Source organism: Taeniopygia guttata, chromosome 3, assembly GCF_048771995.1.
Source record: "Taeniopygia guttata chromosome 3, bTaeGut7.mat, whole genome shotgun sequence".
In the NCBI taxonomy this organism is placed as follows: domain Eukaryota; kingdom Metazoa; phylum Chordata; class Aves; order Passeriformes; family Estrildidae; genus Taeniopygia; species Taeniopygia guttata.
In genome coordinates, this window is record NC_133027.1 from 46934268 (window position 1) to 46951389 (window position 17122).

Sequence of the window (17122 nt, forward strand, 5' to 3'; positions counted from 1 at the left end):
CAATTTCTCTCTGAGGACCCATTACAGAATAAAAGATACATAGACCCCATCCAGTCCAGTTAACTGGACCAGTTAAGCAATGCCTCTTACTCCAGTGGACAGGCCTTTAGAAGAGACCTTTTAGCTGGCAGAAGGCTCCTTATAATGACACTTTACCAATGGACAACATAATCTTTGAACAAACAACCCCCAGATGATTTACAAGATCATGGCCTGAAATACTTTCTCCTTGGCTGCATTTGGTCAGGAGGTCACAGGTTTTCACCTGTAGCATTCTGTCACCACAAACATCATTCTTTGCCAAGGAACAAGTTCTTGGCATCTCTCCTATTTTGTGTTGGACACTGGACTAGTCGGAGACAGCAGGTCACTTGTTAATCATCTTCTGGTCATACAATAATACAGGTCCTCAGGCCTGAATTGATTTTCAGACAGGTTTGATGGGTTTAGCTAGCTCTACACTATAATGATCTTGAAGCCAGACATCTTGTCTAGCTTGCTACCCAGCAAGACCAAGGTTCCTGTACAATGACCCAGAGAACAGATTCTACAAACCCTCTGCATGGAGCAGGCACCCACTGCACATGGATGTGGCCGAGGGAGAAGACCTTCCCCTCACAAGAAAAACTGAGCATCAAAGATTTTTGTTCCCCATTTCTTTAAACTGAGATTAGTCTCCAGGGCAGGCAACAGGAGCCTCACCACGCAATAGCTGAAGACTGCAGGTGATGCTTTCTCACAGGAAATGATGAAAAGTCACCATGAGGACATAAGCCCTCAAACATTGACCTCCTCATCAGTTCCGAGTGGCAGCAGCTCACAAGTGTGTGTCTCTGCTCAGAAACACTGCTCCAGCTCCCATTTGCACCCATTACCTTTTCCAATTCGCATAGCTCTCCTGCTTCACACTAAAAGGATAAAACAACCCAGATCCCTCACCTAGTCCTTCAATCCAATGTCTAGATTGCCCAAGTAGGCAAAATCCCATAAGGGGTTTTCAGAAACCCAGACTTTAAATAATTTAACAGTTTGATCAGCTGCAAAAGCCCTGCTTGCCAATGCCCATGCTACAAACAGATATTTTAAATACTGAGTGCACTCCTCCAGCAGCCGAGCTGGAAGCGCAGCCGCTCTGTGTGCAGCCTGGCTGAGCGCATGAGTTGCTTTGCAAAACGTGCATTCAGCCATCTAATCCTGCAGGAGATGTCCTGCTGCCCACTCCCCCCACAAAGGGGGGAAACCCTTTCCTTTCTGCTCTTTTGATCTTCTCTGCCAGACACCGCTGGATGCCTGTGGGAACGGATATTTACTCAAAAGAATAAATGGTGTATGCTAGACCCTCAAGCCTCTTCATTAGAGGGGAACTAACATTTGCAGTCTGTTTGTGCTGCTCCAAGCACCAAGCACGGATGGTGGGACGCAGATCCATGCTTGCATAAAGCCACATTATCCTGGTCTTGATGAAAGTGAAAGACAGCAGCAACAGGTCAAGCACATTGCAGCAGGACAAGGGGGCTGTCAGGACAGGAGGTTTGGAATAGAAAGCAAATGGTGAAGCAACAATTGATTCCAAAGCCCTGAGGAGCAAGACCTGCAAGTGTGTGTGTGCAGTGCAAGGGACAGATGTCTTAGGCTACTATAAAACAGTCGCTCAGAGTAAACAGCATTTTGGCCATGGTTTATTAACACAGTGCCCATAGGGGCCTTAAAAACGTAAGTAATTGAAGAAAGAAATCAGAGTCCCATCTTCAAAAAATGTCCACCACACCTTAAAGAACATCTCTTGCAGGAGGAGAATCAGCAGCCCTGGTATATCCAAGTAGCTCCAGTCAAATCTGATGGAGGACTTGGTTCCCATCTGCACTTGCCAGAGCAATAAAGTCCTTTGAGACTGCATCCCTCCCTAGGGATCTATTTGTGTCATTCCATTTCTTGTACAAGGTACTAACTTGCCTCCCCTCTATTTGCTTGCAACCATGACAGGAAGAAAGCTGAATGTACATTCCTGAAAACATGAATAAAAACCATCACAAAATGCTTGCACAGGTCAGATTTCATCTGGGACAGGCATTCAGGATGGGCAGGAAAAACTGCTAAGCCTTTGACCTCTGGATTTCAAATTTTTGAGAATGGAACCTTAAACTGCTGTCAGATCAAAAGAGAGATCAGAAAGGATCCAGACACTAAAGTGAAAGTATTTTTAAAAGATATGACCAATTCCTATGACAAGAACTTGTAAACCATGACAGAAGGAGGGACAAATGTGGGGAGGAAAAAAAAGGTACATTTTTTTAGAAAGCTCCTAGAGGCTCTAGATAGGGCATTTATCTGAAGCGCTTGTTAATGTCAACACTACTGGGAAATCGTGAGAAAGATGGGTAGTGGAGAAAAACCAGGATGCTCATAGAAAGGGGTTGCTCTCAATTCTCATTAAATCCATGCCACACCATGGACCACCACCCTGATCAGATATTCAGTACCTCAGCCAAATTAGAACCATAAAATTCACATTTAAGCCAGGGTTAGTGGCTTAAGGAGGAGATGTGGAGTGTGCATAGAGGTCTCAGCTCAGCAGGTACCTGCAACTGGTACCACCCTGTGAAGCAGGGCAGGCTCCCCAGGCTCCTGCTGAGCTCCAGGTTTGGCAGGAGGAGGGAACAGGACTGGCTGGTTTCCTACAGCAGCAGCACAGCTATGCTGACTCCACAGTGCCTGCCGTGAGTGCCATGCTCCTCTGAATGCAACTCTTAGACACTGAAATAGTCAAATAGGAAGGTGGAATTGAACACAGTTTGCACAGCTCTCTAGCAAAGCTGGGGGAAAGCGGAGTTTTACTAGCTGACTTTTTTCTGAAGGGTCTTAACAACCACAACAAAGGCAACAAAAAAAAATAAATTGAAAATAAAACCCTAAAAAGAATTGTCCTTCCCTTCTAATTTTTAGCAGACAATAATATGCTTTGAAAGTGCCTTTACTTCTTTTTCTGAAAGATAACCTGCATAAGTTCTGCTTCAACAGTGCAATACTTCAAAGCTTTCATTACAATTCAGGTGTTGCACTAGGCCTTTTCCTAGGGGAAGAAAAGCTATGGATTGCACCATATTCAGCCAATGATATCATTAAAAGATCTTTTCTCCATGCCTGACAATTGCATACTAAACAGCAGCTTCAGATCACTCTCTAGAAATACCAATATTCTTAACAATGTCTTGAGAAGTGCTCCTGGTGGAGAGAATTTAAATGAGGCAAAAAGAGACATAAGGGACCAAGAGAAAACCCTGTAAAGGAAAGCACATGAGACACTTTGTGCACACAACACCAAAAGCAAGAGGTGGTGAGCAGTAAATCACTATCCAAAGATCTTTGCTTCCAGCAGCATGAGGTTGTCAAGCCCATTTTTAGTTGCAGCCAAACTCTTCAATCTACCTACAATTAAAATACTTCAGGCAGCAGCAGCCTTTGCTGATTAAGCAAATACAGACTTATCACCACCTTGATTTCATTATCCCTGAAATGAAAAAATACATACATACAGGAAAGAAACACTGTGTGCCATGAGCTTGTGGATTACTCAGGGGCAGCTGTTACAATGCTACAGAAGGCAGCGTTCCCAGCTGCAGGTAGAAACAGCCACACCAGCTTGGCTGCCTCTTTTCAGCAAGGGGAGTGAGATTTGCCAGCTCTCTGAGAGACCCCCAAAGGGTTCCCACATGGCTCTGGTTATTGCTCAAACTGCAGCAGTGTCTGCCCGTGAATGAGACAAACTGCACCAGAACAGTTTAGCTTGAGCCTATAAGGACTTTACCAGCTATCTCAAACATAGAGATTTAAGTTAATGGAGGTGAGGTTTGTGCTTCTCCATCCTGTGGCAGGTCATTTATTTAGACTATAAGCTCTAAGTGCTATGGTATTGCATCTGCCTGGTGCAAAAGAGTGCAGTACTAAAACTGGACTTCACTGAGCAGAGTTACTCCTTCTGCAAATAGGTCATGACCAGCCATTTACACTATGAAAAAAATCAGTGTTCTGGAACAAAACTTTTTCTACTGTGCAATTCAGAAACTGATATAACAAGGAGATGGCTTGATGAGTCACAAAAAAGCAAACAAGATAATAAGCAGTAAGTGCAGACATTTCCAGGGAAGGACAGTCAGGACATTTCCAGGAAGAAGGCAGTCACAGCCTGAGCCTTAGCAGAGACACCATTGAGACTTCTGAATAGTACTGATTGCTGATGCTCCAGCTGCAGGAGGGGCAGCACAACACAAATAAGATGTTACGGGAAATACAGGATCTCTCATGTTGGAGAAATCTTAGAAAGGCCAGTATGATAACCCTACAAAAGCAAAGGCTGTTCTTCACTGCTATATATAGATGGCAAATAACAGCTGCAGAAAAAGGGCCACTTTAGCTTAGAGACCATTGATTGCACAAGAAAAATTTCATGTAAAAATAATTTGGCTAAAAATCAGATGAAGGGTGGATTTTTCCCTTCTAGAATTGAGATTTTGGAAAAGCCCCAAATCAGCATAAAAAACAAAGAAAAAAATTAAACCCTTTTAAGAATTCAGAATTCCAAACATTTACTTCAGGATGATGCAACAATTCAAAAGACCTGGTCTCATTTGTTCTTTCTGACACTAAACCACACGTAGCAGAGCAGATCTGAACTTGTTGCCCCCACTCCAGCAAGGTGTTCCCCAGCTGCAGCAGCACCAGAGACAAGGACTCATGTCCCTGAAAGAGTTCTGGGCTTCTGAGCTCCTGGCTTCTCATCTTGATCTCAGGATTCCACATCAGGACCAGTCTGCTGGTGCCGAGGTCCTGCTCATCAGTTAAGACGAGCTGAGTGTGCAAACACTGGTGGCACCCACACACTGAGCGAGGGCTGAGCAGCCCCTCAGTGAATACAACTCACACTAAGCAACCCCCAGGCTCCCTGGGCAATACCTAAGTCTAGCCTTGCAAAGGATAACCAAAGTTAAATGATTTTGTCTAGGCAGGATCAAGAATTCAAAAGCCTGTTTTGGCCCCTACAGCTCTAAGCTGTGCATAGTAAAGAGTAATTACATGGATTTCATTGCTACAAAACTTGAACATGGACATTTCCCAATCTGAAGAGTTTATTTTTTGTTTTGTTAATAAAATCACCATGCACATCTAAGCTGTTACACATTTTCTCTGGACTTTCATTTTATATCTATTTGTGCACTACAAACAGAGCTGATTTTAAGCAAAAATGGTTAATCTTTTCTTTAATACTGTCCTTTCACATCAGCGTTCACAAAGCTGAAAGTGCAGCGTGAAATAAATTCTATAGTATCCACTTGAGGAAAAGAGCAAGTGATAAACTACTTGCCTAGGAGGAGATGATATCATTAATCAAAATGACTTCAGGGTATAGTGTTTTGAAGTTGTGTTGAGTATTAAATAACAGGTGAAAGAAATTTATTTCCTTTTGAAATTCTATATTGAAGCCTATTCAATAAAATGAAGCAAAATTACCCAAGTTGTTACAGAAAAAAAAAACCTTCATGAAGGGAGAGTGTAAATTAAAGCCTTCAAATAGAAATCAGGATGTAAGGATTGATTTGCATTTATTTTCATAACAAACAATGACACAGTTTGGTCTCTTACACAATTTGTTTGAGATAACTTGACTGTCAGGAGTTGAACACAGCTCCCCTGAAAGTTACAGCTATGAGCTCTTCCTGATTAAATTAGGGTTTTACTCAGCATTCTCAGATTCTCCTTTCCAGATTAATTTCTTCTACAAGAAACAATTCCATCCACTGGTGAGCCATACTGCCAAGGAATGCAAACTCATAGCACTTCCTGAGGGCACAAGAGACTTGCCCTGCAGACCTCCAGAGGGAGGAAAACTACTACTGAAATAAGAATTTGCATGTGTGACCACTGTCCATTTGGGACAGAATGAACTCTTGCTTTTTTCTGCTGCTCAGGGTCTTTCTGTCAAAGATTTTTAATTGTGCTTCCCATCACAGTCTTTGGAATACAGAGTACACTTAATAGCTTGGTTTGAATTTCTTGTTAAGGGTTAGCAGTGCATAGAAGCAGGACAAAAGCCAACAGACATGAATGGAAATCAGGGATGTTCAGACTGAATATAAGAAGAAACATTTCCATGAAGAGAACAATCCATCAGGAAAACAGCTGACCCAGAGAAGCTGGAAAGTCCCTGCTCTGGAGAAAATTCAGTGTTTGTCAAGACCAGAGTGGATAAAGCCTTGAACAACCTAGTCTGATTTCACAGCTGGCCTTGCCTTGAGCAGAGGACTGAGCCTCAAGCCATTCAAGGTCCCTTCTGACTTGAATTATCAAACAACTCTCCAGAAAGGAAGCTCGCCATGCATCTGTCACTATTCTATGGGAAACACCAGCACTGCAGCATCCTTATCCCTGTAGGTAGTTAGAGAATAGGAAAGTGAAAGTTTTCATAAAGTTGAACTCCACTGCCATAAGAATTGTGGACCCTCAGTGGCTTTCTCCCTTTTTTCCCCACTGTTCATCGAGAGTGCACTACAGAGTGTGCATGTTCAGCAAAAAAGTTGAGGGCAAGGGGTGGATGAGAAGGGAACATGAGCAAGATCAATTTTTACATCTTTATGCCTTCCTGAGGCTGATAAAATATTGCTCTTCTCAGAAGATACACCAGTAAATTTTCAGTTTAGATCTGTATATCAGGAAATAACGCTCCCATGACATCCTTTGGAGATTATTCCAGGGCTTAAGAGATCTCACACTCTAATGATTCTCAAAAATACTCTGACTACATGTTTCCTTTGTCAGCCACATCCTAATATATTACTAGATAAGTCCTCTGACTCCAGGCTATTTACAATCCTCAGAGAACTGAGGGCTGTTTTGCCACATAGTCAGTTAGAAAGATCAAGTTCTTCTAATCTTTTTGCCACATAGCCAGTTAGAAAGATCAAGTTCTTCTTATCTTTTCTCACATATACTCTAACTCCAAAAAGTGTTTGTATTTCTTGCCAAAATATCAGAGTGGGTTTCCCTGGTATGGATGAGGTCCCAGTATTGCCTGCAGAATAACAGGTGTGCTCTCATCTGAATCAGGGTGCAAATGAGCCCATCCAAGTTCTTTGATTTTCTTGCACGCAAAACCCCCAAAATGCAAGATTTGTTCTCAAGACTACAACAGCAAGAACTCCAGGAGATATTGTCTGTCCAGTCTTCCTCAGCCTGATTTTCTAAAAGCAGTGGAAATAGGGTCACTTTGTAGGGTCTTGGATCAAGTCCCAAATCTCAAAGAATAAAAGCATGGATAAAATGAGGCATTAACTTCAAATGCAGCTGCCTGGAATTCCTGCCTTGAAGTGGGAACAGAACAACGTTGAGGGTAGGTGGAAGGGTTTTTTAAATTAAAAATGGGATGAAGAGCATGTTTTAATTTTCTAATTGAAAAAAAGTTCTTCCAAAAATATTCTGTAAAACTGTTTTGAATCAACTTATTTATTCAGTTGAGGGAACATTCTGCTCACATTCACCAGAAGAATGGTGTCTCTACACAATATACAACTTCTCAGGCTGCCTTCCTTCTAAGTTAAAGAAAACCTAATCATAAAAATGTGAGGACAGTCAGACAATTCAGGGATTTCACAAGTATAAAACACCAGAAAATCTGGTGTTACAGAGGGTGTAACACCTTTATCCCCCTGGGAGAAAGTCAGCTCCCCACTTCACTAAGCCATAGCTTTGCACAGGGGAGCTCCTCAAATGCTACCAGAGCAAGAGGCTTTATACACTGTTCATAATGCACCAAAACACTTAACCAAATCCCATGTCATACATACACAGCTAGAGGAAAGCCTGGTTGCATGTGTTATGTGTGCATTATGTTCCTTGGCTGCATTCCAGCCCGCTGTTTTCAGAAAGTTACGCACTCAGAATTCACCCCTCTATCCTTCTCATTCACAGAAGGTGTTACAACCACTCTCTTCTACCATGATAACCTGACACTGACCTCAGCAGGTCTGGTATGTTACAAGACTTGTACACTTTTTCTAGATTGGGTCATTAGTTTTTTGCTGTGTGACTAATTCTTCTAAAATCAAAACAATGCAAAGCACACATCAAAGAAGAGCCATCTCTGTCTCCCCAGATGTTTCACTAACGCACAGCCTAGTACAGCTACAGTATGACTAGGAAGAAGAAGGAAAAGGTTCATTTTCTCTGCTCTTATCCACAAAATGTTCCAATCAGTAGAACTAAACCAAAAGAAAACAATTTTAAAAAGTAAAAAGTAAACAAAAAAGTACATCTTGCATTTTTAAATAACAAACCAAACAAACATTGCACTGCTTGTTTTGTAAATCTTACAGAAGAGCCCCTCCTTAGCCCAGGCTGCCTATTTCTTGAAAAACAAAGACAAGCAGAACTAGCTGAAGGCAATGAAGTATGTTAGCATTTGAATTCATGTTTGTATATCCTCTGAAGGAAAAACTCTCTTAAAAGCCACCTAAGAACTTCCTGAAATGTATTATGGCAACATTTATTTGAGATTTGAAGATTCCTGATGTCTTTATAGTTACTTAAAAACAAACTGGGAAATACTAAAAAAACACCCCACTGATTGCTGCCAATTTCAAAACAGGATGTTTTTGTTTTTGAGGACTGTAATTAGGAACAGTGACCTTGAAAATGTAAACAAACCATCCATTACCTCTTCTTTTCTAATTACTGTTGCAAATACTGTTTTCTCTTTATAAACTTGTCTGTGTGAGTAGTTTAGTTTTCATACTCAGGCAAAGACCAGAACTTCCACAGGACTAAATGTGCTAGCACCCAATGTCACCGGACAGTTAAATAGAAAAGGAGGTGAGGAGGAGAAAGAATGTATTTGCTATACGGCTAGGGATTTAAAATCATTGTGGCTGTTATCAGCACACAGAGAAAGCAAGACAGAAAAGGCACCCCTAGAAGAAATGCATTACAATTACTGCTGAAAAAAATCCACTATTGGGAGAGGGTGTTGGAAAGTGCTTGGTCTCCTCAGGCAGCAAGAAGGGAGATCTGGAGATTTCCCAACACCTAACCCTGCAGTCAGAAACCTAACACCCAAGCTCTTCCTTACCTTTTGGTGTCCAAATTCATTCAATACCGTGCCCAGCTTCTTTGTGTTGCTGTGAAGTTTATGGGCTGCAATGGCTGGATTGGGATCCCTCCAGTCAATGGAGAGGCGGTGGTACCAGAGGTGCCGGCCCTCCTGAATGTGTGCTGACTTGATGCTGGGGTCGAAGCGATGCACCTCACATCCACTGTTGGCCATGCTGAGCTCAAACTGTTTGTCATCATTGCCTAACCTATATTAAAAAAACCAAAACTATTAATGCAGCAAAAAGACCTATTAGTGAGTAGGATGCTCTGAGGATGAATTAACATAACTTGAAGAAAATTCAAACTCAATGCAATATTAGAACTTTCTAGGCAAGAAGTAGACTACTTTTAGCCAAAGAGATTTTCCTTAATTCAGACATTAGAAAAATTTGTACAAAAGTAAATTAAACATTGGAATCTTTGTGCTGTCATTATTCATATTAATATTTTATGTTTATATAAATTTCTCTATTTTCAATTCATTTTTTTCTTGAAAAGTTTACAATACTTTCCTTAGTCCCTGCTGCACAAACTTCCAATAACCAAGCTGTAAGCAGAAGAGAAAATACATTTAAAATGTATGCAATACTACTTTGTAAAAATCTGGCATATGTCACGCCACATCTGTACCCTGTTACAAACATGACCCACAGTGACCACCAGTACGGACAAGACACAAGAACGAAATGCCTCTCCTTCTCTGTGGCCAGGAAGACACAGATTTAAAATAGCATATTTAAAAACAAGCACTTTTAAACAGTAGCAGAGTTGTTACATAAACTTGAGAGAAAGATTGCTGCTAATTTGGTGAAGATCCCAAAGAAGAAGAAAAATTAATAGCCCCATTGTGCAGCAGTATTGTCTCAGTCCCTGCCTCTGTGAGAAGATATGTTTTAAAAGGCTGTGCTATATTCTCACCTCCTGGTATTTACCATTGCAATCACACATCTGAACCACAGGCCTTCCCTACTTTATAAAACAGGATGTTCTCTTAGTTCCTACTCCTGCAAGCTTATTCCAAATGTGATTCAAATCATGCACTAAACATTAAACTTAAACAAAATTAAGCTGTTTGATGTACACACATGTAGTGCTGAGAAGAGAATTACGATTTTTTCAAATCAGTTGTACTGCAAATTGTACAACTGAGATTATTCACTATGTGTTAACAGCAGAGCATTTATCTGTTGTGCACAGACCATGAGAAGGCAGTACTCTTAGATGTACTAACAGAGCACCTGCTGCATTACACCACAGTTATCCTAACCAATGGTGTGGGTCTGAAATAATTTACATCAATGTGTGAAACGTGGCACATTTTAAATCATGTCACGCACTATGGAACAACGTTAGGTCAGCACTAAATAATCTACACAGATGACATACAGGTAAGAGAAAATTAATTCAGCTCATGAAACAATGTATGGAAGAGCATTTGTTTTGGAAGTTACCAACACAGACGCTGTGTTAGTAGCTAAGCACACTGTAACAATACCCTAGGATGCTGTGTTCTCCTCAACCATCCTCCCTTTCCCTGGGAAAACTGGAGGAGACAGGGTGTGCAAAAATAGCTCAGCATGCTTTTAAGAACAACCCTAATTCACAGGATTCCAACCCATACAGCTGTGTGGGAGGAAAAGAGAGGAGTTTTCTTTTAATATATTCAACACACATTAGGAAAAGAGTTCAGAAGTTAACCAAGTGAATCGACATGTTTGTTTGCGTGTGGCTTTCTACAGAAGGGACAGTGATGGACAAAGAGCAGTGTAATCCCTTAGGAATGAGATGCTGACTAAAAATGAACAGCATGGGAATTGCTGGGGACAGTTACAGCATTAGTGATGAGCCCACCAGCGACTGATGGCCACATGTGTCCGTGACACGCTTCTAACCATACCAGCTGGTACAATGCAGAGGGCCAGATGCTTTTGGTGCAGACAAACCTCAGGCTGCCTCCAAACAGATTGCTGCTCATGTGGACTGCAAACAGAGCTTCACAGCAGCAGAAAACAGGAAAAAAAAAAATACAGATGAGGGTAAAGATGGACATGATGTATCTTCTGGCACTCTAGTTAACAGATCAAATTTGTGCCTGAAGAGAGATCTAGCCAAATACATAGGAGAGAAAATTAGGTCTTCTCCAAAGGAAATGGTTCAAAAAATGCCTGGCCCACATGCAATCATGAGAAGGGATAATGCAGAATGAAAAAAAAAAAAAAAAAATTAGGTCTCCTAACAAAGATTAAGTTACTTAACGAAAGACGTGTTACTTAAAAAGGGATCATGATTTTAGAAGGACTGTGTGGAGGTCACAGAAGACTGGCGAGGTCTTTCCTCACCATCAGGAGAGAGCAGCTGCTGCCTCCATCAGCAGCAAAACAAAGCCTGCCGAGGAAGCTGACCCATTTTTCCCGTGAGGGAGAAGGGAGCTGGGTGCCAGAGGTCCCCGCAGTGCCCCGCGGTGGGGCAGAGGGGCGGTCCGCAGCTCGCACAGCGCCCGCCTCTCCCGGCTGCGGCCCCGCTCCCCCCACGCTGACCCGGGGCACAGCGCAGCACAGCGGGCAGCAGTGTCCCCTGGCTGTTCCCTGCTCCCAGGCTTCACAGAGGGTCACGGGGCACAGAGCCTTGCGCTCAGAATAGACACCGGGCTGCAGCTTGCGCTGGATGAAGCACCGGCCCCTGCACCATCCGGGGGCACAAGGAGCGGCACAAAAGCTCCTTTGTCCGCTCCAGCACGGCTCTAGCGGACACCTGTAGCTGATCCAGCCCGAAAACTGCAGGTACTCCAGCTCCTACAGCGACCACAGGACAGAGCTATACACACATGCAAGTTAAGGTCCAGCTTTCCCTTTCTCTGTTTCCCCTTCTCTTTCAAAGGAAGATAACTGAGCTCAGCAGTTCAGGAAAAAAATATGGACCCCCCTCTGTGAATCCTAAAGCTCCTACATACACTTTAGGATGCACCTGAAATGGCATTTATGCTGTATTACAGCAAGACTCTTTAAACCTCTGCTGGTAAATTTCTGAAATCCCATTCATTTATGTTATCCCAGCTTGAGTGCCTGCCTGTGGTGTTTGTAACTGACTTAGTTTAATCTAAGCAGATTTAGCACTAATAACTAGAGCTCACTAATGCATATTGCAATTATGTATCACACCAGGAAATCCTATCCCCCAAGCAAAAACATTGCTGCCTCCCAGTAGTGGAAGCAACTAATACTAATCTAAAAAGATCCCCAGATGTTCCAGACTGCTTGCTCCCATTCACAAGTAACCTCTTCTATAGCATTCAATCAGGCAAAGCCTAACCAGCATGTTTTATTCCAGTTTTAATAATATATGGATTTAATTCAGGATTCCCAGTAACATTCCCACTGAACTTTCACATTTGTCCTCCATCCATCCTCTCTGCAGTGAATGCTCTTCATTAGAAGCAGCTGCTCCCCATTTGCTCTTTATGAAACATATGAGATAACAAAAATGCTTAAAGGGGATTTTTGCCTTAGAACAAAATTACTTTTCTGTCTGTCATAAACTAAAGGAAGTGAGTCTGAGGGGAAGAATTATGCAGTAACAAGCTCCAAAGTTTGCAGAAGTAAACTGGTGGATTTAAGACTGCTTCTCCGTAACCTCAAGTATTTCCCTTTAATATTTTAGGTGTTTCATGTGATGCATCCTGGTTGGTTACTTACTGCATGCATATCTGATTGATGGGAGAGCCAACAACAATTTTGATCTCTGCTAAACCCTAGTGTTCCATCACTACAGAAAATCTGGCACTCATGCTCCCAGGACCATACCCAGAACAGTACCACGTATAAAGCACTGGTATGCACACACTAGCTCAGTTCTGTTCAAAACCATTAGCAAAATATCTCATTGTTGGTCAGCTCTGTGCCTAATTTGCACTTCCTATCACAGATTAAATCAACTCTGCATTGTGCCTACTGGACAATCCAACAAAAATACCATTCTCAATCCTCATTTCATCCTTAAGAACAGGTTAAAAGGACATCAACATAGGAGCTCAGGTCTTATATAAATGATCATGCAGCTTGAAGGTCCAGGTTAATTCCACTGAACTTTGAGTACTTTGCCAAGACATCTAAAATCAGCAGCCACCTTATCCCAGACTTCCACTATAATCAAAGGAGAGCTGTACCTACCTCCAGAATGCTATTTAGCTTAGCTGATTTTCCACCTGAATGTGCTTGCCTCTCCCTACTGACTACTAGAAAGGCCCTCAGGCAATAACTCAGTACTACAGTCAGACAGTAAAGCCTGGAACTGAGCATGCGCAGCATCTCTCCTAACTTTTATAGGAACATGAAAAACTGAGAAGGAAAAAAAATCTTGTAAACCTCTATCTTGCATCAATGCCAGGTAAGTATAATTTGAAATATATTGCAAAGAACACTCAGAAAATAAGAAGCAACAGCAGTCAAGAGAAATATTCTCTCTGTTATGTGATTTGTCTGTAAGGGGCATGTTCTTGTTCTGCCACAGAGCAGTGCTGCTGAACAAAACCTGAGAGCACCTCCCTCTCAGAGGATCTGGGTCTTTACAGCTCAAATAAGCTCAATCAAAGTATAAATCCACCCAAATTAACCAAAACCACTCCCTTTGACTAGAGGACACCCTGTTTCCCCTCCACACCCACTGCAGGTGTTACCTGCCATGAGAAATGCCACCCTGGCACGGTCCCTTGCTATTCACCGTTTGTAAATCCACAGCAGCAAAATCACAGGAATAAACTGCACTGGTTCAAGGGAGATGAAGCCTTCCAATATGCCTCTAACCTAAAGCTGCCTCTCAGGACAGCAAGTACTGTTTTATTAGGCAGCTCTACGTGGTGATCTTTGTGAAATGAGCTCCAGATCCCAGCGACTGTTCTCCTAATGCATCTGTGTGCTGATGGCCTGATGCACTCTGAGGACTGACCTCCCTCATCCTCCTGGATAACAGAATTCTTTACAAGCAGGGAAACAGGCTGCAATGTGTGGTTTTACTACCTATAAAAGCACTTGTTCTGTGAAGAGTGAAAACTTCACTCTCAAGGGCTGTAAACAGCATAAACACTGCAAATATTTCAAAGTAAAGCCACAGCTGTCTTTATCACTATCACTTTGGCACATGTCACCCCTGAAGTGCCAAGCTCAGGGGTGACACTCTCATATGGAAATGTACTGTTTTGTCCCAGAGTTGGTTAATGAAGTTTTGTAAGCAATGCTGCTGAACTCCCTGGTAGTTATGCAAGTCACCTCTGCTCAAGGCAGATGCTGTAGGCTTCTCAGATTACCTCTTTGGTTTCTGTCTTCTTCTACATGAACTACCTCTCACAACTCACCAGCAAGCAATTTGTTTTCCTACCAATATTAGAAAGGCAAAGGAAAATAAAGACCCTCAGGGAGAAAGGTTTTTCTCCCTAAAAATAAAGTTTACAGAAGTGCATCAACATATGATAAACACACCTGAACAAAGTTTCTATTTTATAAGATAACCTTGCTGCAGCCTGTGTTGTATTTATATGGCTTATTGAAGCTACTTGCCATGAAACAATTTCCTTTCTTTTAAAGTGAGCACTTACCCAAGTGAATAGAGACGGCATTTCTTGCTTCTGATTCGATGGATGAGGCTAAACCTCTCATCAAGACAGACTGACCAGGGCTTTTTTGTGGTTTCAGAGTGCTCTTTCAAGCTGTTTGTGTTCATGTGTTCACATGAAATCTGTTGAAATCAAAGGATATTTCATTTTAAGACAAGACTTTTAACTTGTTTTTAATTTGCCTTCTGGGGGAGAAGTGGAAAAAAGAAAAATGTTAATTTCTTTAAGTCTTATTTTCAATCTGATACATGACTACAAAGATTTGATAATTTTTTTCCTTGTTTGTCTGTTCCACTTAGTGAAATTCAACGCTTACATAACTCCCAGAGAGCAATGCAGTTTGAAAAGAAAATAATTAAGCATTAGTACTATACCCGAATTCTTTTTTTCCATGAGGAAATGATGTTTCAGCATTCAAATGTTTAATTTTCTTTTCTTTTCAAACCTTGGAGTGGATTCTGCATCCCGAATAATGTTAAAATCAAGACTGTAATTACAAAGTTGCAGCGTCTCTGCAACAAGTACGTTACCCAGAATGTCCTGGATCTCAGCTCCAGAAGGGATTTAATCTTTACCCCAAACACACGCCCTGTCCAACTGTCGGAATCTGTGGGTGTTGGTGATTCCGAGATTGTAGAAAGTCTCTGTCTTTCTGCCCCGTTGCCAAAGAAGAAGCCATAGTTCGTCTGTGCTGGTTTCAAGGTTGTTTATTTTTGCTTATCTATAACAAGTTCTGCTGCCCTGCCGCAGGTCTGTCCTGCAGGGCAGCATGTGGGGCTCTGCCCCTCAGTGGGATGGTACAAACATTATATACCAGAAATTACGTGTACTATATTTACAATAATGTGCCAATATCTATCATCTACGTTGAATAGTGTGTCCCTAGCCTAAACCAATAGAAAAATGCCAACATCACCAAGAACATGGAGGTAAGGAAGAAGGAGGAAGAACAGGATCAGGCCCACTTTCCTCCATCTTAGAACTCCTGACCCCCCTGTACAAAGTAAAACCCCCCTGTACAGGTGTTAAAACCCCCCTGTACAATACTAAAAAAATTTACCCTCTAATTTGTGACTACTTTTACTATATCATCTAACCCTCTGTGACTGCTTGTTCCACCTTTAAAGTTGGTAATTCATTCCATGGTTCAAACTCAAAATCACAGCTGTTCTCAGCTGCTTGCCAGGGTCTAAAATGCTTCTGACCAAGGCCTGGAACCTCTAAAAATGTCTGAGGGACATTTTGAGTTCGGACATCCAACAACAAAGGGATTTAAGCAAGTGCGTAACTAAACAGAGGAATCATAGCAGGTGTGTCTATGCTGAGCTGGCTCGGACATCTAAGGTCTAAAGCCAGAATAAAAACCCTGCAAGAGAAGAGATAGAGACCCTGCAGGGAGGAACGCTATGAGTCAAAGCCCTTGTACAGACCAAGAAAGCAAAGACTGAAAATGCACTGGTTTCATCAGAAACCTGTACGTGTTAGAAATCACTGAGGGGTGAAGTCAGCTTTGCCAGCAGCTGAGCAGCAGCCTGGAACAGCCAAACCCACAGTGACTGAGCCAGCAAAGCCATGGCCCGGTGAGTGACACCCTACAGAGGAGCCCCTGCCTGCAGCACCAGCTCTGCCTGTCCATCCAGCAGCTCAGGCCAGAATTTCACCCCCAGAACACCACATTCCACTCCACCTTCTTCTTCCAAATCCACTCTGGGAAAGGCAGGCACAGAGCTGGAGAGTGCTGCACCCTTTGCAGAACACAGGAGCCAGAGCACAGCAGTGGATGGAGAGCTGGTACAATTCGTATGGCTCTCACCACAGCAGTGGCAAGGAGGCAAGTGAAAGCAGAAGAAAGCACCAAAGCTGTGGCTGCTTCTGCCCAGGAAAGGCTGCATTGCTGTTCATCAGAATCCACAGTTTGTTCTTGAAGGGCTTCTCAAACCATGCAGTCCAGCCATCAATCAGGGGTTGCAAGGCACAGGTTGCTACCACACAGATAAGAAAGCAAAGACTGAGAAGAGCTGCAGGAACCCAGCTGAGCCTATGTGGTGAAAAGTTGTTCTTTGGGCCCAGTACCAGCCCTGGCTGCAGGAATGGGAGCTGGCACTGTCAGAAAGGCAGCTAAAATGGTGGAAAGGACAAAACCAGGTTAAATATCAGTCCTGAACAGACTGTTCTCATCTTGCTCCTTTCCTTCTCCTACAGCAGACTGCAGAGGCTCAGTTCTCAGTCTTAGCCAAACTAAAAAGCACAGCTCTAGTCCCACCTGGAACCACAGAAATGAAACAGTTTTACACACGGGGTGAGAGCAAAACCTGGAACCCAGCCTTTAATGTAGCACTCTTCACCACATACCTTATAATAAGTAAATAAAACTCTCAT

General features: G+C 42.4%; 1 protein-coding gene across 2 annotated transcripts in view; it reads right to left on the bottom strand.

The window, feature by feature from the left end:
* Positions 1 to 17122, bottom strand: part of METTL24 (methyltransferase like 24) — a 45977-nt gene that overhangs the window by 6684 nt on the left and 22171 nt on the right. For both annotated transcript variants that reach the window (XM_030267739.4, XM_072926777.1), the window contains exons 3-4: positions 14726 to 14865; positions 9116 to 9344 (exon numbers count right to left, since the gene is read on the bottom strand). In XM_030267739.4, the coding sequence (XP_030123599.4) occupies positions 9116 to 9344; positions 14726 to 14865 (369 nt within the window). The remainder of the gene's footprint in view (positions 1 to 9115; positions 9345 to 14725; positions 14866 to 17122) is intronic.